At 48.0% G+C, this 24,597-nt stretch overlaps 4 protein-coding genes across 4 annotated transcripts in view; all 4 read left to right on the top strand.

Annotated features, from left to right (window-relative positions):
* The first annotated feature begins 392 nt into the window (after positions 1 to 392).
* Positions 393 to 7,089, top strand: creb3l4 (cAMP responsive element binding protein 3-like 4). The gene is made up of 10 exons (XM_026316629.1): positions 393 to 741; positions 1,580 to 1,723; positions 1,876 to 2,149; positions 2,391 to 2,497; positions 2,588 to 2,677; positions 2,762 to 2,868; positions 3,581 to 3,649; positions 4,136 to 4,220; positions 4,752 to 4,845; positions 5,170 to 7,089. The coding sequence occupies exons 2-10, from the start codon at positions 1,583 to 1,585 to the stop codon at positions 5,475 to 5,477; spliced, it is 1,275 nt and encodes a 424-aa protein (XP_026172414.1). The 5' UTR covers positions 393 to 741; positions 1,580 to 1,582; the 3' UTR covers positions 5,478 to 7,089.
* Positions 7,090 to 8,062: 973 nt separating this feature from the next.
* Positions 8,063 to 10,272, top strand: LOC113136137 (asialoglycoprotein receptor 1-like). The gene is made up of 8 exons (XM_026316630.2): positions 8,063 to 8,080; positions 8,366 to 8,452; positions 8,549 to 8,620; positions 8,744 to 8,821; positions 9,303 to 9,539; positions 9,623 to 9,786; positions 9,918 to 10,030; positions 10,108 to 10,272. The coding sequence occupies exons 2-8, from the start codon at positions 8,395 to 8,397 to the stop codon at positions 10,235 to 10,237; spliced, it is 852 nt and encodes a 283-aa protein (XP_026172415.1). The 5' UTR covers positions 8,063 to 8,080; positions 8,366 to 8,394; the 3' UTR covers positions 10,238 to 10,272.
* Positions 10,273 to 11,485: 1,213 nt separating this feature from the next.
* LOC113136138 (killer cell lectin-like receptor subfamily B member 1A) lies at positions 11,486 to 13,472 on the top strand. Its single transcript, XM_026316633.2, has 5 exons — positions 11,486 to 11,660; positions 11,784 to 12,549; positions 12,633 to 12,796; positions 12,870 to 12,991; positions 13,069 to 13,472. Exons 2-5 carry the CDS (start codon positions 12,327 to 12,329, stop codon positions 13,193 to 13,195), a joined length of 636 nt encoding a protein of 211 aa, XP_026172418.1. The 5' UTR covers positions 11,486 to 11,660; positions 11,784 to 12,326; the 3' UTR covers positions 13,196 to 13,472.
* Positions 13,473 to 17,739: 4,267 nt separating this feature from the next.
* LOC113136491 (atrial natriuretic peptide receptor 1-like) overlaps positions 17,740 to 24,597 on the top strand; it is a 50,656-nt gene continuing 43,798 nt past the window's right edge. The window contains exons 1-2 of the mRNA XM_026317356.1: positions 17,740 to 18,317; positions 19,519 to 20,334. Of these exons, the coding sequence (XP_026173141.1) occupies positions 19,575 to 20,334 (760 nt within the window). The 5' untranslated portion in view covers positions 17,740 to 18,317; positions 19,519 to 19,574. The remainder of the gene's footprint in view (positions 18,318 to 19,518; positions 20,335 to 24,597) is intronic.

Genomic DNA, 24,597 nt, shown 5'->3' with positions numbered 1-24,597 from the left:
AGTACCTGATGTAGTACTTCTCCCCAGAAGTACTTACACTATGAAAATACTCCATCATGTAGTAAAAGTACTGCTTTTAAAATCTTACTGAGGTCAAAGTGTGAATCAGAATCAGAATGAGCTTTATTGCCAAGTGGTAGGTGGGGGGGGGGGGGGGGGGGGGGGGGTACTCCAGTGCAAATGCTACAGAAACAGGAAAACCTCAAAACCTCAAAAAAAAAGGCAGACGACCACAAAGGTCCGGGGCCTTTTACAGGGGCCCACCAGCTCCCAACACAACCTACTCCCGACTCTTGGGATCTAGCGCCGCCTGAGAGATGTGCGGACCAGCAGGGACCGGCAGGGGGCAGCGGCTCTCGGTGCACGGTCCGGCCTGGTTGGAGAGAAGAAGAAGCCGGATCAGGAAGCTGACGGGGATGAGCTCGGAGCTGCAGCTGGAGCTGGACTCTCTGCGGAAGCATTGACTGAGGAGCCGAGTCTCCGTGTCGGTGTCCGGGCCCCGCAATTGCACAGGGGCCGCAGCCGAGCACAGTGAGTATCACACGGGCCGGAACCAGGACCAGGTCTGAGCCAGGAAACACAGGATACCGGAAAGAGTCCGGTCTAACACGGACCGACCACGAAGAGCTGCAGATGTTCCAGCTGTTTGATCCCCCGGTGGAGCTCGGGACAGAAAAGACGCAGTTCTAACGAGTCCTTCCGGTATTTGGGTCTCAGGAACTAATGAAGTAAAAACTAACAGTAAGTGTGAACAGCCTGCTCCCCTCATTGATTATTGATGATTGATGGTTGATTATCGAAAAGCCGAAACGGGATTTCTCTGAGACACGGGTCTGGTTCTGGGCCTCAGTTGTTGCAGGAGGCGGGGCCGGTCCAGGTCTCGGGTTCTAAATAAATTCAGCTGAAACTTGTTTCACCGTCGTTGTTTGTGTCTGAGCTGCAGCGTGAACCCAGAAATCCAGTTTGAAAGGCTGGAGGGCAAACTGGAAACCAGTGGAGCAGGATATCAGGTGTCTGTTCAGTCCGACTGGCCCTGTGTGTGTGTGTGTGTGTGTGTGTGTGTGTGTGTGTGTGTGTGTGTGTGTGTGTGTGTGTCACTACCAGGATATCCTCCTCCTGTGTTGCGTCACTGCTGTTTGTTTACGTGTTGGCAGCTCATGTTACAGACACGGACTCACCTTTGCTCTTCTACCTGTTTTCTTTGGACCTGAACCTCTTTCTGTCCTTTAGCCTGAATATGCAGCAGCTGATTCAGTGTGTGTGTCCCTGAGTCCAGATCCCATCCAGAGACCAACAGCACCAATGAATGTGTGTGAATCCAGAACCTGGTTCAGCTTATGGGTCTGTGCCGTAGACCTCCATTGTTGTCCAAAGACTATTAAAAACACAGCAGGGAGCCACACCGCTGACCTGGCTCACATGGTTCTTCCTCACCAACAATGGGAGGCCCGTCTGTTTCCATAAACCAGCTCCAGACGCTGCTGTGACCAATGGACTGTAAAAAGTGACGACTGTTTTAGGACGTTGATTTGTTTTTGTTTTTTTGACTGGGTGGTGAACAGCATCTCTGTGGTTTCAGGTGATGGATGCAGAAAGGGGGGAGCTGTTTCCCGGCGGCGGCGTGGCGGCAGACAGCTGGCAGCTCGACCAGCTCGTCTTCAGCAGCTCAGAGAAGGAGCTGCAGGACTGGGTGGTGGAACCGGACCTGGGGGTCTCCAGTCAGGTACAGGTTGCAGAAAGAGTTTGGATTAATGTTATAGTCAGATGCTCTTAGCTCAAACCGGATCTTTTAAAATGCTAGAAATGTTGAAACATCAGTTATAAGAAGCCACAGTTTAAAACCTGCGGCTCATCGATGACGTCACTCTGTCCCAGACTCTGAACGACAGCGAATCAGAGGACGTCCTCCATGGGGTCGACCCAAACGAGGTGTTTCCCAGCGGGCCGCCCGGAGACCCCTCATCAGACAGCGACAGCAACACCTCTGAAGACCCTGTGGTCGAGAGTCCGGGCAGCACGGTGACAGCAGCGGCAGCGGTGGTGGCATCCCCGGCAACTGTCTACCAGGTGGTTTATGACATCAGCAGGCTGGGCGGTCTGGGAGCGAAGGCTGATCCTGGACAGGAGAACGTCATCTCCATCGAGCTCGGTGAGTGTTTCAGCTGCTCAGGAGGTTTAGTCCGTTTGGGGTTTCTGTTGACAGGTGCGGGGACAGGCCCGGGGCCAATTTGTGTGCAGGTCTGAGGCTGGTCTGGGGCTTGGGCAGTGGACTGAGGTTCACATCCACGTGTGGCCCAGACCATGAAGTGCCAGATTAATCTGCAGTGTGGACAGTGTGTCCGATCTCAAGCACCGGTGGTTACGTTTCCGTCACTTCCTGTCCCGTGCAGATGGCTGGAGCTCTCAGGTGCTCTTCTCAGACTCCTGCATCGTGAACGAGCTGCCGCTGGTCCCTGCAGTTCACCTCGTCGACCCCCCCAGCCCCGACCCTGATCTGGTGAGACTTTATGTAGAAACAGTTCAGCTGCAGTCGGTTCAGGTAACGGTCAGAGCCGGAGGACTGACTCTTCTTCTTCTGCTGTTGCAGCTGTACCCGGAGCTGCAGCTGACCGAGGAGGAACAGAAGCTGCTGACCCAGGAAGGAATTTCTCTGCCCAACAACCTCCCTCTCACCAAGGTCAGCCTGAGGCGCAGTGCACGGTGACTGCAGCGTCTCCTCACTTCAACAGTGACGCTGATCTTGAATGACTTTTGTTTGCAGGCTGAGGAAAGAATCCTGAAGAAAGTCCGGAGGAAAATTCGCAACAAGCAGTCTGCTCAGGACAGCCGGCGGAGGAGGAAGGAGTACATCGACGGGCTGGAGAGCAGGTGCACTTTGTTAGAGCCAGACCAGCATGGGCCTCCTGCAGGGTTTTCTCTCTGGACTGCACAAAGCTGTTTCTGCAGTAGAGCGTCCATGGCTGCTGATCATCAGAGCTGAGGTTCCACTGTCAGGGGTCAGAACAGAGACCTGCACACAGACCTGAGGCAGCCACAGGTCTCAGTCTGGGCTCCTGCTGACATGGAGAAGCTCTGGTCTGACCCAGCTCTCAGTGGACTGCAGTTGTGATGATGAGCAGATGTTTTAAACTGTCACTTTAAATGTCCACATCAGGTGGACCCAGGATGGCTGTTCTGTCAGACCAGGTCTAGTTGTACACAGGTCAGTGCTTCACATGATGCACGAACAGAAAACATGGCTGAGGCCAAGTTTACGTGGCAGGTTAAATTCATGTAAATCGATTTATTATTTAGAATTTAAAGCGGTACAGGCAGTTGGATCAATGTGTAAACCTGGTCTGTCCATCCTGGACTCGGACCACAGCCCTGGACCGCTCCTCAGTTTTGTTTTTACCTCAGAGGAAATGAGCGAACGCCGTAGATCCTCCTCAGTGGGTCGTACGTGCTGCTGCAGAACCAGAGTTCGAATGCGTGAGCTCCCCCTGCTGGACGCCGTCGTACCAGTGACGCTTCACACTTTGTTTCTCGTCTTCCGGGTCACACGTCAGCCTGCACTAACTTCCTCTTTGTGTGTCCACAGGGCCGCGGCCTGCTCGGCTCAGAACAAGGAGCTGCAGAGGAGGGTGGAGCAGCTGGAGAAACACAACATGTACGACGACCACGTTATTGTCACCTATTGAGGAAGCAGGTTTTTGAAGTGAACAAACACTAGATCCACCTCGGTGCTGTGTTGTAGTCAGTGTTCCCAGCACCAGGGGGCGCTGCTGGATTCTTGTGTGCAGCTTCCAGACGCTTCACTTCCAAAATGAGAAACATGAAGGAACAATTTGACCTTTCGGGTTTAAAGTCACATCACCCTGATCAGTTTGAGCTTTGTCCTTTCAGTCCCGACTGTGTCAGCAGCAGCACAGCAGGTTTTCACTTCAAACCTGTACAAATCACCTTTTACTGAGCTGTGAAAACTGGTGAAGTGGTTTCAGCAGCTGCTCAGGTTGTGTGGTCTGATGTGGCTTATTGATCATGTGAAAACACTTTCCTGCTGTTGTGACTTTAAGATGCTGAGTTTTCTCTCTGAGTTCAGGTTCTTGTGTCCAATGTTGGACTGAATAATGACGACTGTGTTTCTGCTGGTCAGGTCTCTGCTGACTCAGCTCCGACAGCTTCAGTCCCTCATCAAACAGACGGTCAGTAAAGGAGCCCAGACCAGCACCTGCTTACTGGTACGAGACTTTCAGGATCCTCTTTCTCCTTGTGTGTGGGTTTTATTAGTTCTGGGTCTGCTCATTCTGCTTCCTGTCCTCTTAGGAAGAAGAGAGACAAAAGCAGGTTCAGGCTGGGTGTTGTTCACTAATGACTTCATTCATTCAGTTTTCATTTTAAGAAGCTGTAACAAAAGGACAGTTGTGCTTCTGCGTTGTGGTCTGGTGTGGTCCCATCTCGGCCTAAATGTTTCTGACCCCTGAAGTGTGAGGTCACGTCAGCCTGGACATATTAACGCACTGCCATAGTTGGTGTGTGGGCACATACAGGACTGATAATAGGCTGAGCTGCCCATGTTGACTAGCTCAGTACCAACATGATGAGATAGTCCGTTGGGTTTTGAACGTCAGCTTGTCCTGGTCCTCTCCCGGCCCAGCTGACATCAGCTCCAGGCCATAATAAGGAAAACAGGAACTTTGGTGCAGGATCGTGTTGGTCTCTGATGTGTTTTCTGGACTCTGCCATGACACTGTCACACCGTGTGTCCTCAGATTATTCTGGTCTCTCTGGGTCTGATCATCATGCCGAGCCTCAGTCCGTTCAGCCGCCAGTCATACGCAGACGACGACTACAGACCGAGAGGAGGTCAGTCCAGCGTCTCGTCTGGTTGTTGGTGTTTTACCTGTTTATCAGTGTTTTACTGTGAAAATCAACGTGAACAAATCAGGGAAGTGAATTAACACAGAAGCAAAACTTCTGCTCTGAACTATTTCCAGAGCCGAGCAGCTTCTTTACACAAACGCGTGTGAAAATCAGGCTTCACATGTTTAGGAGGACAATGCATGTACATAAAATACTGCACACACACACAAACACACACACAGCAAACCAGAGTCTGAATCTGTTGGTCCGTTGTCCCCTAATATGACATGATAAAACATATGCACTGTAACATACATGTCTCTGTAGTTATTTCCAGAAACATCCTGACAGACCCCTCGTCCCCCCAGCCGACAGCAGACGAGGTCGAGAGTCTGGCGGTCCGGTCCGACTTGCCTGATCTCAGCCAATCAGGGCCTTCAGAAGGAGCTGCGGTCCCTCAAGAACTGATAGAGCACCCTGAAAATACAGGTGTTGACAGCAAGAGCCAAGAGGGGAGCCAGTCAGGGAACAGCTCAGCTCTTGTTGCCGGGCAGACTGAACCGCTCGCCCTCGGTCTGAGGTCGATGGAAGGAGGTCAGGATCCGGCCAAACCTGCACACGCTGACGAGATGTAGACAGACCATGTGCAGTTTCAGATGGGAGGCCCTGATATTCAGGCGATGAGGTTCATCCACATCCTAACTCAAAACTAACCACAGTAAAACCTTCGCCCTCCCTCACACTGACCTTAATCGTGGCTCAGAGAAATAGTCCTTTGGAAAATGATTGAAACTGAAGTCCGCTCTCCTGTCTAGATCGTGAATACACAGCTACAGCCAGTTAGCTTAGCTTAGCTTAGCACAAAGCCTGGAAACAAAGGAACCACTAGGCAGGTGCTAACAAAGTCCACCTACCCGCAGAGTTAAAACCACCAGTAATCCCATGAGGTCTGGATAGTTCAGCTGTAGGTGAAGGTGACAGAGCCTGTTGGACTGTTTCCATGTCCAAGTCTACCTGCAGATAAACACACATGAGCCAGAACAGCTGGACGAACTCAACAACCACATGGCTCTTAAACCTGAGGTAAAGACACAGGAGCCTGAGTTTACGTCCACGTGGACTCCAGGTCCCACTGAGGTACATGAAGGTGTCCACAGGTACTCAGTGTGCAGTAGATGATCTGATTAGAGTTTTCTGTGCCTTTCTGCATAAACTTCACCTAAAGAAGCTTCTGCTCCTGGTGAGAAAAGACTAATAGTGTGAGCGACTGTTTTTCATCATGGTGGGACAGAATCAAATCCAGATGCCTCTGGTCTAAGGATTGTCTGGAGTTTTGTAGTGTAACTGACGTGTTGGAGATTTGATTCTGCACAAATGGAGCCTGGACTGAAACCTCCAGTCTTATGAATGTTCAGGTCTGTTCTATATGAAGTAACAGCAAAGTTAAAATGTCATTTCGTTCTCTGGAACCTCCTCGAGACGGCCTGGATCTGAGGAACCTGTTGAGCTCCAAACTTACCTGAGATGGTTCCTGTTCAACAAACACCTGGACTGTACTGACCCACTTAAACCCTTGACCCTCCCTAAGCTCTTACTGGGTTAAATATACATCAGCGGTAATTCAGCTCATCAGTTCTTAGTTATGTTTGATTTTAGGTGATTGTGCCAGAAGGTTTTTATACAGGACTTGGAGACAAAAGCTGTCAGCTGGATTTACCTGAGCTGCTGGCAGGTTTCTTTCCAGAGGAATCACTTTGGTTTTAACTTTAAACGCTGATTTTCACTCCAGGGGAACTTTTGTCTGATCTTTCTTCTGCTCCTCAGCTTCGTGGCCTCTCGTCACGTGGTGGACTCGTGTGTGCATGTGAACAGGCCCATGTACTTATGGACCTGCAGCTCTTATTTAATCATCTGATGTGTGTCACAGAAGAAAACTCTTAATGTTGTGTTAAAGATGTTCAAGATTTGAATTTCTGAACTGGGTTTTTAATCACAAACAGAAGCTGAAAGCTCTGAATGACTTATTGATTTGCTTCACTGAGCAGATCACATGTATTGACTTTGTTCCATTAACAGGGCCAGAAACTGCAGCTTTGTCTCTTGTGATCCAGTGGTTCCTTTTACCTTCACTGGATCCAGGCATGAAGCTCAGATAATCTGGTTTTGTCAAACCGTAGAGTACCACCTCTCTGAATAACTGCTTTGCTGTGTTGGTGTTTTATTAAACAGGAACAACTGGGGACAATACTACGTGACTTCTTCATTGCAGCGGACCGTTGGACTGGTTAGACCTATTTCCTAAAATAAAAATAACGTGGTCTCAAACAGTTCGTTTGACAAAAATTCTATCTCTTCCTGTAATAAGAACCAGGTAGCTCTTTAGTTCCGCCTCTTCCCACAACCTCCCCCATACTTCCTGTCTGCAGTCAGGACCCGCCTCCCCAGGAGTCCGGTCTGCCAGGGCCCAGGTGAAGGAAAAAGGACTTAGTGTTCAGAGCACTAATACTAACAATAATACACACTTCATCTGTACATTTACCAAACTTACCTAAATTCCTTATGTTTGAGTAATGTTCTTTAGTCACTAATACTTTTAATACTTAAATATAATAATATAACTGTAAAGTAAAAAGAAGCGTTAATGGTTAAATATAAGTTGATTTTTTTAGTTCTGTTCAATGTGCCAGTCCCACGTTTGTGTATAAATATGATTCATTCAGTGTGAAATCCTCATTCCTGTTCAAATCTAATAAACGACAATAAGAATTTTAGTTTTAAACCAACTTTTGACAGGTTCCTAAAATATTTGTGTTTTCTCTTTTTTATGACTGGAGGCCTAATAAATGTGTTAAACACTGTACGTTCTGTACGGTACATTCAGTGAGCAGCTATGTTCTAATGAAAGACTACATGAGAACATGTATCAGCCTCTACGGTTCTTACCCAATACGAACACGTCCCTCTGGTTAGCACTTCTGCAACTCAAACCCTTCAGGGACCAAACATGAAACCTCAAGTGTACTTGGCCTATATTGACGACTTACATGTGTCTGAGACTGTTTGAGTTCACATAGTTCACTTATGGTCATCTTGTGTAACTGCTGCTGTGACTCAGGTCCTGCACCTTGTTGCTCTGGGCCTGTCAGAATAACAGGAAGCTCTTAAATGTGTGAGGTTGTTGTTGTTCTCAGTCCAGGCCAGTACTTGATATAGTTGTAGTACAAAATACAACTTAGAGGTAAGTTAGTAGTGTACTCATAGTCAGTCAGTCTTATAGCTAAGTCTCACAGCAAATTAACAGTATATATAGAAGTTAATTTGCAGTATACTTCAAAGTATTCTGTCAAAAACTAAAAACTTGGCTAGAAGTATATAATTATCGATGTTTGGTAGTTTGTGAGCTGATCAGTCATCAGACCTGTCTGGTTTATGTAATTCTGTCGTGGCTGCAGAGCAGAAGTAAAAACCACACACTTCTCTCTGAAGGTGAAAAGTGGTTCACAAACTTTTCTCTTTCATTTAGCTTCTGGTGAGCTGGATGCTTCGGGCAGGATGAACAGAAAACCTCAGGGGCTGGTTGTTCAAAATCCAAGTGTCTGTTTCTCTGCAGGTAAGAAACTTTCTCGTGGATCCAAACTGAGTGAAGCTGCAGGTACTGACGAGCATCGACAGGTGAACAGCTGTGTCTGATCTGGGAATGTTTCAGAGACGCTGGAGGAAGGAGCTGACTACGTTAATGCAGCAGTCCGCACTGTGGACCAACCTGAGGCCAGTCCAGGTGCGTTACCAACACAGGACTTCCCTCAGGTTTAAGCCGTTCATTGATGACACCAGGCCAAAGTGTGAGTGTGTTAAACCACGTGGTCCTGCTGCTGGAACTCAACTCTTGTGTTTCTTCCAGCTCCGAAGGTTCGTGGTCTTCCAGCACTGGCAGCGTGTTGGCTCTCGCTGCTGCTGATCATGGCCCTTCGTATCTACTGTGAGTACCTTCATGTCAGTGTGTCTTCGTTCTTCTCGGTGCGTCTTCAGACAACAGGCCGACAAAGTTGAAGCTGATCCACCCACGGTTTTCTCCTTTGTTGTTCAGGAGCGTCGATGAAAATGAAGGTGCTCGGCTCATTTTGATGAAGAACCGTTTGTGTCAGGGATGGTTCAGCTGGAAACAGATTTAACATTAGGTCTAACACTTCATTCAGTCTAAGTCCAGCAGGTCCTGGGCTGAAACTTAACGTGTTGATATGGATCAAATCAGAACAGTCTGAACCAGAACCAGGACTGTGGGTTTAGTCTCCCATCTTACACCGGAGGTGGATTAGAAGAGATCACAGTGAGCACATCCTGTTTTAGGGATCAGACCCAGTCCTGACTGTCGTTAACAGGCACAAAGTGTCTTTTAAAGAAATAAACCTGTTTATCACCAAAGTCTCAAAGTCCAAAGCTCCTTATGTTTGTTACTGCAGTTACGTCTGTGATGTCTGACAACAACATGAGGCTGACGGCAGAAAACCTGCAGCTGAAGGAACAAAACCAGAACCTGACGGCAGAAAACCTGCAGCTGAAGGAACAAAACCAGGACCTGGAAACTGAGAAAAAAAACCTAACGGAACAAATACTAAACATGGAGACCAAGTGGACTGAGCTCAACGTGACTCGAGCTCAGTGGAGCATTGATAACTACTGTCCCAAAGGAAACAACGGTATGTTCAGATCCCAATAAGAGATTTAATTAGAACATGTCAGTGCAGTCATGATGTTTATTAGTTGGTCTCTGTTGTTTCAGGACGACAGTGTCGGCCTTGTCAGGAGGGCTGGGATCAGTCCCAGTCCAGCTGCTTTGCCATTAATAACCCTGGTCGTCCTGATCTGAAAACCTGGGAGGAAGCTCGAGAACATTGCAGAGGAAAAGTTTCAGATTTGGCCGTTGCAGTTAATGAAGCAGAGAGGGTAACAAGATAAATGTGAATTTGTTTTACAGCCTGTATGAAATAAAAAAGTGTTTTCTGCAGCTCTGGACACACAGAGTCTGTAGATCAGTGTGTTTACAGTCTTTAAATCTCAGTGTCTCTTGTTATCAGACGTTCATCATTAGTAAGAGCTGGAACAGTGAAGGAATCACAGGATACTGGATTGGTCTGAGAGTTGAAGGAGGACAATGGAAGTGGATCAATGGAAGTGACCTGATCAACAGGTGAGAGACATGTTCCTGAACAGTGGATCAATGAATCTCTGAGCTCTGATCTGATCCTGGTCCTGTTTTTCACTCAGCTCCTGGGTAGACGCTCCCACCAACGGTAACTGTGCAGTTTCTGACGATAAACAGCAGCAAAAATGGAAATCAGCAAACTGTAGTGAAAAACTCCGATGGATCTGTGGGAAGAAGGCCATAACTGTTTAACCTGCACTCAGGCTTTAAATGAGCCAAAGCTCTGAGATCTTTAAGTTCAAGTTCAGGTTTAAATCCACATTGGCAGCTCGAGGTGCTTCCCATCAACATGTGACTCTGCTCTGATGCTGTTCAGCTGAAACCAGCTTCCTGATGACTGAATATGTGTCCAGACTCTTTAAATTAAACCTGTAAACTCTGCTGTTTCCTCAGGCTTTAACTCATCAGGTCTCTGCTGCACTGAATCTTCCATTTTAGTCTGGATTAGTATTTGGTCTGCATGTTCTACTTCGTTTTAACAGTTTTAACTTGGTGTTCACTGCTGGGTGTTTTTAATGTTCCTGTGTTCTTCCCTCTGTAAAACACTGAGTTGCCTCCAAAGTTCTCCGTGAATGTTCTTTGTGTATCTGGGACGTGGTGATTGTGTTGGTGCTGATGCAAATAAAACCTGATGTGGAGCTGAGACTTTAGAGTTTTCTGTCCAGTAGAGTGATGATGATGATGATGATGATGATGATGATGATGATGATGCTGATGATGATGCTGTGGAGTCTTACAGTGAGGAAAGTGCTGCCATGTGGCTGATGCAGAAAGTGTCAGAAGGTTTTAACCAGCTCAGGAGGAACCAGGTGGGACGTGTTGGACTGAGCTGAGACAGAAGGGGTCCTCGGTCCGTCAACGTCAGCAGGAACAGCTGCAGACAGGAACAGCATGTCACAACTAACAGCCAGCGCTACAGCTTTCACAACCCACTTCCTGTTTGTCAGATGTGGTCTCAGCCTGTCGGTGCCACAAAAGGGGTCGGCTGAGCCAGAGTCCGTTCAGGCCTCATTCTCCTGAGCACCAGGGACGCTGAGACTTTTGACATGATTTGGTTTCTGTGACAAATCTCTGGTATTTGACAGTGTTGACACTATTACGACCGTCACATCACTAAGTTTTGTCTTCATGTCAATAATTCTAAGTTAAAAAGGAGAAAATGACGGTCAGACGAGTCTCTGCTGAGAGGAACCTGTTATGATAAAAATGAGTCAGTTGATGGGAAAAAACAACCTGAGGACGTCAGACCCTGATGTGCTGCTGACAACACGATTCTGTCACGGCTGTAAAGTAGAACAAAAAACCACACACTTCTCTCTGAAGGTGAAAAGTGGTTCACAAACTTTTCTCTTTCATTTAGCTTCTGGTGAGCTGGATGCTTCGGGCAGGATGAACAGAAAACCTCAGGGGCTGGTTGTTCAAAATCCAAGTGTCTGTTTCTCTGCAGGTAAGAAACTTTCTCGTGGATCCAAACTGAGTGAAGCTGCAGATACTGACGAGCATCGACAGGTGAACAGCTGTGTCTGATCTGGGAATGTTTCAGAGACGCTGGAGGAAGGAGCTGACTACGTTAATGCAGCAGTCCGCACTGTGGACCAACCTGAGGCCAGTCCAGGTGCGTTACCAACACAGGACTTCCCTCAGGTTTAAGCCGTTCATTGATGACACCAGGCCAAAGTGTGAGTGTGTTAAACCACGTGGTCCTGCTGCTGGAACTCAACTCTTGTGTTTCTTCCAGCTCCGAAGGTTCGTGGTCTTCTAGCACTGGCAGCGTGTTGGCTCTCGCTGCTGCTGATCATGGCCCTTCGTATCTACTGTGAGTACCTTCATGTCAGTGTGTCTTCGTTCTTCTCGGTGCGTCTTCAGACAACAGGCCGACAAAGTTGAAGCTGATCCACCCACGGTTTTCTCCTTTGTTGTTCAGGAGGGTCGATGAAAATGAAGGTGCTCGGCTCATTTTGATGAAGAACCGTTTGTGTCAGGGATGGTTCAGCAGGAAACAGATTTAACATTAGGTCTAACGCTTCATTCAGTCTAAGTCCAGCAGGTCCTGGGCTGAAACTTAACGTGTTGATATGGATCAAATCAGAACAGTCTGAACCAGAACCAGGACTGTGGGTTTAGTCTCCCATCTTACACCGGAGGTGGATTAGAAGAGATCACAGTGAGCACATCCTGTTTTAGGGATCAGACCCAGTCCTGACTGTCGTTAACAGGCACAAAGTGTCTTTTAAAGAAATAAACCTGTTTATCACCAAAGTCTCAAAGTCCAAAGCTCCTTATGTTTGTTACTGCAGTTACGTCTGTGATGTCTGACAACAACATGAGGCTGACGGCAGAAAACCTGCAGCTGAAGGAACAAAACCAGAACCTGACGGCAGAAAACCTGAAGCTGAAGGAACAAAACCAGGACCTGGAAACTGAGAAAAAAAACATGGAGACTGAGCTCAACGTGACTCGAGCTCAGTGGAGCATTGATACCTACTGCCCCAGAGGAAACAACGGTATGTTGAGATCCCAATAAGAGATTTAATTAGAACATGTCAGTGCAGTCATGATGTTTATTAGTTGGTCTCTGTTGTTTCAGGACGACAGTGTCGGCCTTGTCAGGACGAGTGGTTAAACTTTCAGTCCAGCTGCTTTGAGGTTTATGATGTTGCAGCTTCTCATCTGAAAACCTGGGAGGAAGCTCGAGAAAACTGCAGTGGAAATAATTCAGATTTGGCCGCTGCAGTTAATGAAGCAGACAGGGTAACGAGATAAATGTGAATTTATGGGACAACAGGTTTTTGAGAGTATCGGTCTGACAAGTGTCTCTTATCAGGAGTTCATCATCAGTCACAGCTGGAACAGCTGGAATGATCCAAGTATCAAAGGATACTGGATTGGTCTGAGAGTTGAAGGAGGACAATGGAAGTGGATCAATGGAAGTGACCTGATCAACAGGTGAGAGACATGTTCCTGAACAGTGGATCAATGAATCTCTGAGCTCTGATCTGATCCTGGTCCTGTTTTTCCCTCAGCTCCTGGGTAGACGCTCCCACCAACGGTAGCTGTGCAGTTTCTGACGATAATCAGCCAAGATGGAAATCAGCCAACTGTAGTGACAGAAACCGATGGATCTGTGGGAAGAAGGCCATAACTGTTTAACCTGCACTCAGGCTGCAGGAGCTCACTGGACCCTCGGATCAATTAGATGTGAAACAACTGGTTTATACATCTCAAAGTATGAAGACCTCAGTTTAACCCTGAGAAGTCTAGGCCTGGTGGAATGTCATGTGATTTGATCATGCCGTCGTGACGTAGACTCCAAAGGGTTCATGTTTTTTTACTCTGCATCAGCGTGTAAACATGTCAGTCTGTGTAAAACTGCAATATTTGCCCTGTAATGAAGTTGAAGTACAAAGTAAAAGGTTTTACCTCAGTACAGTCCTGTACAGCAAATGTCATTAATGCCACAGCACAAAAACCACATCTCACACAGGAAACATGTTGGGCAAGTGTTCCTGTTATTTTGTCCACCCTGTTGCTTCTTATTTCTGCAGTTCAGCCACAAGGTGGCGCCACTACCAAGCTGGTTTGTTACTGTGACTTCCTGCTCAATTGACAGTCAAGAACAGAAACACATTTGTTCTCACCTGCTCCTGCCAAACCAGACCAGGAACTGTCAGAGGCCCAGAGTCCAGAATCATCAAGGTCCAGAACTATTTTGGGCTCAGACCTGCAGGTCTGGTCTAGACCTGTCCCATCTACAGAGAAGAAATTGAACAGCTGCTCAATAGTTTTGTCAGAACTAAATCCTAAAGTTAAAAAAGGTTGTTATGACTAAAGGCTCATGGTTTATGGTGATCCTGTATCTGAACCCGCCCCCAGTAAAATAAAGTTACTGGTTCCTACTGGTCTGTAAATGTGGACATGTGGACATGGGGGCGAGGAGCAGAGCAACACCAGGAGCTCAGTTACAGCCCGTCTGCCTTATTGTGTGGTCGACAGAATAATAACCACCGGTTTTCTTCAGTTGTTCCTCCTCAGGTGGAAACAGAACTCGCACCTGTTCTGCAGCTTCAGCTCAGATCAGACGTCAGACACTCAGTAACGTCTGTGCGCTGCCATAAAGCACCAGGGGGATCCCACAGTTCTTATGTTTTAGTTACACAATAAAAAAGGTTGTTTACATCTTATTTCCCAAAGCTGTGCAGGCCCAGGTGACGCCCCACAGAGCTGGTTTATTCAGAGGAGCCAGTGAACCCGGTTTGTGCTGTAAATGCTGTAAATGCTGTAAATGCTATGAGCTGCAGGTCCAGTTTTCAGGTGACAGGTGTCACAGCTGCAGAGTCCTGTTGCGGCTCCTGGTCCATTTCAAACTGAACAAGAAGCGCAGACCATCCGGAGCTGGGCCGACAGGGTCTGTTCCTCTCAGTCACCACTGACACTAATTCAATGAAGGCTTTCAAATCGGATCAGTGCTGTTCATGACTCACGTTGTCCTGCAGGGTTCTGATTATTTGTTCAGCCCCAAAAACCTTAAACAGCAACAGATCGTCGTCATCACTTCCTGAACATAAACCGAAGCTTTGCTGATGGAGACAGTGATCGTGGCCCTGTATACCTGAGGATGGTGATGAGGATGAGGATGAAGGGTTTTTACTGCAGCAGCTTTTAATGCGCTGACATTTAGACGTGTTGAGCTGGTGTGTTTGCTCAGACCCGCTGTGGTTCCTGTTAATGAGCTCTGGGTGTTAATGGAGTCTCCTCTTCATTATTGCAGCTGTGTGATTTCTCTGCCTTCAGTCTGCAGCTCTCTGACACATCTCCAGCTAATGCTCAGGCGCTCAGGCGTGTCACTGTAGCACCTTTTCAGTCGTGTTGGAATGAAACAGCAGATGCTGATCAGGTAGATCGATGGTTGAGCTGAAGGTAAAGATCCAGGCTGTGTTGTATCAGTTCACTCACACAGTCCGGTTTATATTCCTGCAGTGTATCGGTGCCATGCGGTTTAGTATTCAGTGCATCCCCGGAGTCGCAGCACCAGGACACATGTCAGAGGACCAGCTGTGACTCTAAGACCGGCTGCTCTGTGGCAGCGGAGCAGGGTCAGGAGTCCCGGCTGCCTCTAAGTGGAAATGCACTGAAATTTTTATGTAACATTGACAGAACTGGGAGAAATGAATAGACTGGATGTTACACAACTCAAGTTTCATAATTATGCAAATGGATTTTTGATTAAATCACAGAGGTTCTCAGAAATTCATTCAAACTGTGCTTTGTATGAATTACAGCCTCGGTGCTCGTCTGGTGTTTGACTTCTCCTCAGACGTAATGTTCTCTATTAGACTCCTGTTTGTCTGTCCACAGACAAATCCATGTTTTCCCGATCCTCTTAGCTTCTGGACTTTTTGGTGGACTGTTAGTCCAAATCCGCTCTCCAGGTTTCTCCAGGTTTTCCCCCTGACTCTGTCCTGCACTCCTGGTCCTGGACTGTAGTGGTGGATTCACCTGTGTGTTCCTGTTTCCTGCTTGGTTCTGGGTTCTTCTGTGCTTGGACTCTTTGCTTCGTGAACTCGTCTGTTTATACTGAACAACCTGACTGGACTCAGCTTATTTTTGATTTCACATCTTCTCCCCTCAACCTGATTCTTGGGATTCTGGACCATTTTCCTTTCTGTGTTTGGCGTCTGCTTGATTGGGCCGGCAGTCTGTGGAGGCCTGGTTTTGTTGTAAAGTACTAGACCTCAGCTGTGTCTGAGTTTGATTGTGCACCTGAGCAGCGTCTCCAGCTGCTAAATATTTCTTAGATCTCAGATGTTCCTTACAACAGTCTCATCTTGAGCAGTGGTTTGTTTGAAACATATCGACAGTGTTTTTAGACATTTGTGGAAAATGCTTGTTCAAGTCATTTACAGGTGGTCAGGTGCGTCTGGAACCTGCAGGCCTCCTGGGAAAGGTGAGCACTGAACTCACATGAGTAAAGGTGGAAGCAGCTTTTAACATGCAGGAGGAGCTGCTGTGTTTTCATGGACACATTATCAGCAGACGTCCAGACACCGGTGAGTCACACAAACTGGCATTTAGGAGCTGATGTTGTTCAGGCCCTTGGACGTTCATCGCAGCAGCACAGTGCAGGTTTGTTTCTGACAGGTTTGAAATCATTATTCATCTACCATCAGTCATTTCTGCTGACTTTCCCTTAAAACCCCCCTTAGCTTATGATTTACCTCTGAAAACACGGCGGTCTAAATAAGGGGTTTCAGAGATCCCTTATTGGGTCTTTTCATTTGAAAAGGTGACAAATAAAAACCAGTTTAAAACACCTGAATTAGATTTTAGGCCTTTGGCAAATCCATTAGTTCATTTAAGGTTTTATTAAGGGATCTGAAATAATGTTGGATGGTTCTGCTGTGAGATATTTAGCAGTTTTATTACTGTCAACGTTCTAGTGACTCACTAGAAGCTTTTCCTAAACCTCCTCAGACATAAAGTCGCACTTTGTCCTTGGTCTGTTTTTGATTACAAATGACAGAAGTGACCGATCGGTCGTGTTTCCTCAGACACCAAAGTCTGCACCACGTTTTATAGAAAATATTACCGACATCACCCAGTCAGCAAATACAGCTTAAAACTGGAACCGGTTTCTACAGGAGTGGGGAGGTTCTAGGGGCTATTCAATTCATTGCATTGGTCCTTCACTAGTTTTACAGGAAGTTCTTAGTGGTCGAGGTGTTGGTTCTGCTTTATCTTCAGGAGGTTCCTGTGTTCAGTGAGGAGGGCCCTGCTGGCCCATTAATGTCACTACGTTAGTTAATAGTGTTGAGCCACATTTTAGGAGGTTCTTAGAGGTATAACTGTGGGTTCTAGTAGCTTGTTTGGAGGTTCTAGGGAATCGTTAGGTGATTCTTGTGTTCAGTAAGTACTTCATCGTAGTCACTGAAGTCATTGTCTGGGTTGGTAGTGTTCAGAGGTTCTACTGTGGGTCTGTAATGGTTCTAGTGGTCCCTGGGAAGCCTCCTTTGTTTTCCAGGTGGCTGTGGGGGTACATCTGCTTGGTGCTTAGCTGGGAAACACGTTCGGGTCGGGTTTGTTTAAAGTGTTTTACAGCGAATATGAGCTGGATCATCTCACGACTGGACCTTCTTGGAGTTTTGTTGTTGGACGTGAACGTGGACTTGGTGAAGAAAGCAAACAGGTGTCAGGCGGTTCTGGAGGCTCTGATGAGCAGCACCGTCCTTCCTGTTGTCCTTCTCGTTAATAATCTGTTGGCATTTGCTTTTATTGATCTGTGCGGTGGTGGCAGAGGACGCAGCCATGGCAGGTCATCGTCATCCGGCACTGGTGGGAGATGATGCCGCCATAAACCCTAATGGATCTCACCGTGTTCCCTGCTCATGTCAGAGCCTTTTCATCATGGACCACTGAATCATTGAGGTCCGAGCAGCCACCCAGTGTGACTGTGCTCGACCATTTATACAGGCTGAACCTTTAACAATCAGCAGATCAATCCAGAATTTCAAGCCCGGTCCAGTCCGGTCCTGACTCCTGTTACTTGGCAGCGCAGACGGATCAGATCAATGCAGTGATAAACTAAAGCAACACTTTAAAAATGCTGAACTCTTCCCTTCCTCTCTCCACCTTTTCCTCTCTCTCCTTCCTTCCTCCTCCGCCCCCTCTCCCCGCCCAGTCAGACGGAGTCAGTCAGTCCGAGTCTCTGGCTGCTGATCCTCAGTTTCTCTCATTTTCAGGACCCTGCGGAAGGACTGAGATGAAGGGGGGCAGGGGATTCACCTGCGGGGCTGCGGGCAGCCGGAGCCGCTTTGGAAAATGATTTTTAACCGACTTTACCTGTCCGGTTCAGACGTGGACTGGAATTACTGACCCGCCTGCCTCATTCATTGCGGGTCCTGTGGATAAGTCCTGTTTTTAGCGGCGTTTCAGCGCGACCTGAGCCGCGTCACAGCTCGGCGGCGCGCACAGGTGAACGCGTTCAGCACAAGTTGGCACAGAAAGTCACATGATGGACACCTGGACACTTGTTCTGGCCGTTTCCAGTGACAACAGCGCGGCGTCAAACTTTCAAACACACCTTCCTTTAAATCGGATCCGAAAACCAGTCAGACACCTTCGATCCACCGAGTGATGGTCTGACCGCAGGGCGGCCAGAGGAGCAGAACCGAACAGGGACAGAACCCTGCAGGTGTAGTTCGTACCGCCGCCACCTCGCCTGTTTACAACCACAGACTTGGAAGCAGCATGAGGAGGAAACCTGACGCCCGCTGAGGTACAGAGGAGCCCTGACATCACTTTTATCGCTGTATTGATTTACATTGAGATGATAATTGACGTCTCAGTCCGGGGGGAAATGAGGCTTTCAAGGCTTCACGTTACAAATCAACCCTCCGACCACCACGGCCGGAGCAGCCTCCTGAGGGGCCCAGGGGCTCACAGTCGTTGCTGGGGCCCCTGGCGCCCCCCTCTGTACTTATAGAATAAATCCAGCTAAACTGTCACAGCAGTTTGCAGGACATGTAATCATGAGGATGTGTTGTTCATTCGTTATCTGGGAAGTGGAACAGATCAGTAAAGTCCTCCAGCATTGTTCTGTTCAAATGCTCAGTCTTTTTGGTTCCTTAGAGAAAGATGCTGATCTGGTTTAACAGATCTTCAGGTCTGGGCTTTGGTCATGAAGAAACAGATGTGTTTAATGTGGGGACCGTTGGAAATACTGGTGATGTAGAAAATGACTGGACTGCTCCTTTAACCAAAACCACCACGTGTGAAAAGATTTTATTCAAGTAGTTAAGTGAAAATAAATTGTGAACAGACAGTTTTTAAAGCGGAAGTGAACAAAATTCACCAGAGTTTGTTTCTCTAATGTGAATATCTGCTTTTCTCTGACTCTGTTTCTATTTCTGGGCAAGACAAATAGAGATCACATTATTAGGAACCCCCGTGTCTGACCCGGCCGGTTTATTAGGAACCCCTGTGTCTGACCCGGCCGGTTTATTAGGAACCCCCGTGTCGGGCCCGGTCGGTTTGTTAGGAACCCCCATGGCTGACCCAGGGGGTTTATTAGGAACCCCCGTGTCTGACCCAGACGGTTTGTTAGGAACCCATTTCATTTCTTTGGCAGATGATGTCAAATGTTTTTCTTCAGGATGACAGTGTGAAATTCTCAGGGCAGGATGTACAGAGAAAAGACTATTGGGTAATTATGTGGTATGAGGTGGGCAGTGCTGTCCGGCTTCGGGAGTTTTTCTCCCACGACTCAGCATGGCCCCAAACTAACAAAGGCGCCTCAGGGCTGACGTTGGCAAAATTATTACTGTGAATCCGACCATGACCGACCAAAGCAGGTCTGAGTATCCTGATGATTTTATTAGGTCTCAGTAACAGGGGAGAGTGCGCCTCATTCTTCACGCTCCTCTAGAAACAGGCAGAGTTTGCATGTCTGGTTCATGTCTCCTTGTGTCTCCCTTCAGTTCACAGGAATAAAGTATTCAGCTGTGGTGGAAGTGGACTACCTGCTGGGCAGAGGATGGCCTGTTGGAAGGAGGGTGCCATCGTCCTGCTGGTTTTGCTGATTCTCTTCGACCTACAGCCGGTCACCGTGCAGTCGTCTCACAACAGCAGCTTGAGACGTCTAACTCGAAGGCACCTCGAACGGCGTGCGCTCCAGAACATCACGCTGGCCGTCATCTTACCGCAGACCAACACACGTTACCCATGGGCCTGGCCTCGCATTGGGCCCGCCTTGGAGCGGGCTGTCAAAACCATTAATGCTGACCCCACCCTGCTCCCCGACCACCATCTCAGCTACGCCTTTAAGAGCAGTGAAAACAAGAATGGCACCTGCTCTGAGTCCATCGCGCCGCTCATGGCTGTGGATCTGAAATTTGCCTATGACCCGTGGGCGTTCATTGGACCTGGCTGCTCCTACACCGCCTCTCCCGTTGGCCTCTTCACCACCCACTGGGACGTTCCCATGGTGACGGCAGGCGCGCCAGCTGTGGCCTTCTACGACGGCATCTACACGTCCATCACCAACACTGGCCCCACCCACAAGAAGCTCGGGAGGTTCGCCCTGCGGATCTGTGAGCACTTCGGGTGGCGAGAGCAGGTGGTGCTCATGTTCAGTGACGACAAGCTGGATGATCGGCCTTGTTACTTCGCCGTGGAGGGTTTGTACACGGAGCTGAAGAGCATCAACATCACCCCCGTGGACCAAGTGTTCGAAGAGAACAAGCTGCCGATCAACTACACCCAGATCATCTCTGAGAGTCAGAACAATGGCAGAGGTGAGTGAAACCTCCATGAAAAGTGTGTTGGTAGCAACTCAGAAAGCTTTAACTGATGTAGGCACTCAGGCCCCATGGACTGAGGCAGGTTTACGTTTCCCACTGGAAAAACTGGGAAGTAGATGCTTCCGCCAGACTTGACCTGGATCATCAGGTCTGGAAGAGTCTGATAACGGTAATTATGGAACATACTCTGAAGTTTAGACTCAGAAACTTGGATAAACCTTAGCAAGCCTGACCCAAAGTCCAAGATGGCTGCAGTAATGCATGTTCTGTCTTATTGTGGCTCATTGAAACAGTCGGATGCAAATCTCTGTCCAGCGTCTACCTGTGGACGTGTTGCTCTGGTGTTTCCATCTGCAGATTTTCAGTGGTTGAATTGCACTGTGGGTAATGTAGGCGTTGTCTTTTTAGAAAATGATGCAGCAGGTCACTCTAATAGTCCCACCCAAAGTCGCAGTTCGAGCCTTGTGTCGTACTGTACCTGCAGGTCTGTGGCCACAGGAAACGACCTCAGGAGCTGGAACTCGTTTGGCAAAAGCTAAAATGTGAACGAGCTCTGTTCAGGAGGAGGAAAGTGTTGGTGTAGCAGTGAGACGAGACAAGTGGTTTGTCTGTTCCAGGTGAGAACACCTTACACCTGCAGATGTGGGACCGGTGTAATTACTGAGCGGCTCATCAGCTTATTGTTTATCACTGGTGTGTGTGATTTTACTGCCTGTAAATGGAATCAATTCATCCTTTTCAGCATCTGCTGCTTCCAGTAATTTGGTTCCACGAGGAAAAGATTCTTTCAGGCACAGACTCTAAAACCTTCTAATTATACACTTGTGTGTTTTCATGCAGCAGGTTCCTCATCAAAATTCAGTTTGAGTTCCAGGTCCCCGCTGAGGCCAGGCTGCGGGAACTCACCCCAGCTGACATAAAAATGACAAATAACAGCAGAGAGCAGGCTGCAGAGCCGCAGAATGACTGGTCAAAGTTCAGCAGCGATGTTTGTCTAATAAACACACAGCTCCCCTGCATGTGAACGCACAGACGGGGACTCACAGACGGGGACTCACAGACGGGGACTCACAGACGGGGACTCACAGACGGGGACTCACAGACGGGGACTCACAGACGGGGACGCACAGACGGGGACTCACAGACAGGGACGCTCTCCCTCCTCATAGTCATGATACAGTTGGTTTGACTGCTCAGGAAATTGAAGGTGCTAATTGTTGATGGTTTTAAATTCAGTCCGGTTTCTTTAATTTACAGTGAAGTGAATCAAAGAGTCATGTTTGCTGCTTTTCCTCAAAAACCAGAGGACTGAACATGAAAACTGCTGTGAGCTGTTTCTGTCCATCAGTCGTCTCGGCCTGCGGCTTAGTTGGTAAACAGGCTTCTTCTTCTTCTGTTGTATTTCTCACAGAGTATGTTTCCTGCCCCCATGTCTGAATTCTTCTCAGACCAGTCTGTCCAATACTACCAGTAACTTTTAAAGTGGACTGTGGAGCAGCAGTCACGTGAAAAGAGTCTGACATTGTGACCAGTATCTTCAAACCATCATGGACAAACTGAGAGTGGGTGTCCAGTACAGGCAGGCCAGATCACACAGCACGTTAGTCTTTGCCTTATCTTACTGCATCATATACTGCGCCAGCTTGTTATCGTGTTTGTGCACATCATCACACACACACACACACACACACACACACACACACACAGACACAGACACACACGCACACACACGCACACACACAGACAAACAAAATAAGCGAGTCATGCCTGTGGGCAGAGAGCCCAGCGGTGTGTTTTGGATGTTTTCTTGTTGATTCAGCTGCACAGACTGAAGCCACAGATATTCTGAGCTGATGTGAACAGACGTCCACAGACTGTCTCCTCTTCGTGCTTTCTGTCCGTTGCTGATTTGCTGCCCAGTCGGCCGGCGCTGCTTGTTAACCCGGACATTAGCTGCTGATCTGTGCCGCAGGGCATGACGGCAGCAGCAGCCAGAAATATGAGCCGAATCGATGTGACTGCGGGCCTGAAACGGGTCTGCCCGAGGACACGGTGGAAAAGTCTGCATCAGTGAATGATGGAGCAGATTTCCAGAGTGGAGAAGGTGCTCAGGGGCCTCGCGGTGCTGCCAATAACACATTCATCAAGAAAGACATGGCAAAAACAGACGAATGCCCGAATGAAACCTACGCATCTGCTTCTCATCAGGCTCAACACATGATGAGCAGATTAGAAGTAAAGTCCTAATAAACATATGCACATACAGGACTCAGGGTTAGTGGAAGCACCTTCATGCTGATTATAGGAGAAAATACAGTCAAAGTCATTGTAGTGGCTGAGACTCTTCTCTAATTTGAATGATAAATGTGGTTTAAACCCAGACAGAATGAAAACTCTTACCAACTGTTTCAAACAACAGACGCACAGTTTATAGAGAGATTCTCAGAACTGAAACGTTGTTGGATGAAGTAATATGAAAACATGAAAACTTCTTAACGTCTTAACTGCAGTGACATGAGTGAAAGGAGCCTGGTGCCTGCTAATGTGTGATGAGTTAATATTTAACCAGACAGATGAAACCAAGGGAAGAGGAGATATTTATTAAGGAGGGTAATAAAGGCCTGTGAGAGAAACGGAACCAGCACCTTCCTGTGCTCGTGTCATGGCAGCGTAATAAACCGAGCGCTGTCCCTGTGCTGGAGTTTAGCAATAGAGCCATAAATCCAGCACACTGTGTGCTTCCTCTGGCTGCGGAGGTGTATTGATCTGTAAACAACCCAAGAGCACAAACAAACACCCGAGCTCTCGACCAGCTCCCAGTGAACTTCCCTGTCCGGTTCCCACACAGGCACAAACCTCCCGACAGGGCATTTATTAACAGAGGTCAGGAATCTGCCGCCTTAAATGGAAACTGCAGTCGGCCAATCAGATCTGTAGGTATTTCCTGCCAAACACGCTCAGGCTAATTTTACCTTGTGCCGCTGCCTTTTGTTTCCCTAATCAAACGCTGTGGTCGCAGAAAAGGCCAAAGTGTCGGTGCCGTTTAAGAATCTACAGAGTCGTCGGTAGTTTAAGTTACTGCGATGTTGTTTCTCCCACACCGAATGATGACGGCAGGGGAGGGAGACGTTAAAACAACCTCATGGACTCTGATCTGACTCACACTCACACGTGGGACAGGAGTCGGATCTAGGACCACATATGCAGGTGGCCCAGATCTGGTCTGAGAACATCTGGTTTGGTCTGTTCACACGTCTGTGACAGGAAGAAAAGGCAGGAATGAGTCCTGAGGTGAAAAGGACACCAACAGTTAACGGCCTGATCCATATTCATGTCTCATTAATGCAAGACCATATGTCCCAGACCCACAGAGACCATTCTCTCTCACACACACACACACACACACACACACACACAGTGATATCCTCAGTGTTTTATGCTGACACCCAACAATGACCGTCCATTTCACCTTTATTTAGCTGGTTAGCTTGTGGCATTAATGAACAGAAGGGCAGTTCCTGTGTGCAGCAACCGGTTCAGTGTGTGTGTCACTGAGTCCAGATCCCATCCAGAGACCAACAGCACCAATGAATGTGTGAATCCAGAACCTGCTCCAGCTTATGGGTCTGTGCCGTAGACCTCCATTGTTGTCCAAAAACTATTAAAAACCCAGCAGGGAGCCACACCGCTGACCTGGCTCACATGGTTCCTCCTCACCAACAATGGGAGGCCCGTCTTTTTCCATAAACCAGCTCCAGAACCTGCTGTGACCAGAAAGAGAAGCTGGAACCAGAGCAGAGACCAGTAAAAAGTGAATCACCACCTCCTGTCCTGTAATACGGAGCTTTCTTAGAGGAACATGTTCAGGACTCCACAGTGACTTAGAGAAGAACGCTGCGACACAGTGGCTCAGTGGAGAAGTAGGAGCACACTTTTCCGGGCCGAGGAGGGCGGATGCTCGGCGCTTCCTGTGGTTGAACAGCCCTCCAGCTGAGGAGCAGCCTGTGTGCACCTGCTGCTTTTTAAGGTCAATAACAGTCCGACCAATTAGGGCGAGAGAGGCATCGTGACTGTTCAGGGCCTGATTGCTGCTCCTGGAGCACAGAGGAGGACGTGTAGAGAAAGCCGCCTGAAAGTGGCCAGTTTGAACAAGAGAAACTAATTAGAGACTCCAGCCTGCTCATCCTCCTCCAGAGACCAGACTGAAAGTAGTTTCCCTTTCACAACACTGCTCAAACTAATCTGCTCTGCCCTCAT

The sequence above is a fragment of the Mastacembelus armatus genome, chromosome 16 (assembly GCF_900324485.2).
Source record: "Mastacembelus armatus chromosome 16, fMasArm1.2, whole genome shotgun sequence".
In the NCBI taxonomy this organism is placed as follows: domain Eukaryota; kingdom Metazoa; phylum Chordata; class Actinopteri; order Synbranchiformes; family Mastacembelidae; genus Mastacembelus; species Mastacembelus armatus.
The sequence above is the reverse complement of the archived record's forward strand: the minus strand, read 5'-3'. Positions and strand labels throughout refer to the sequence as shown.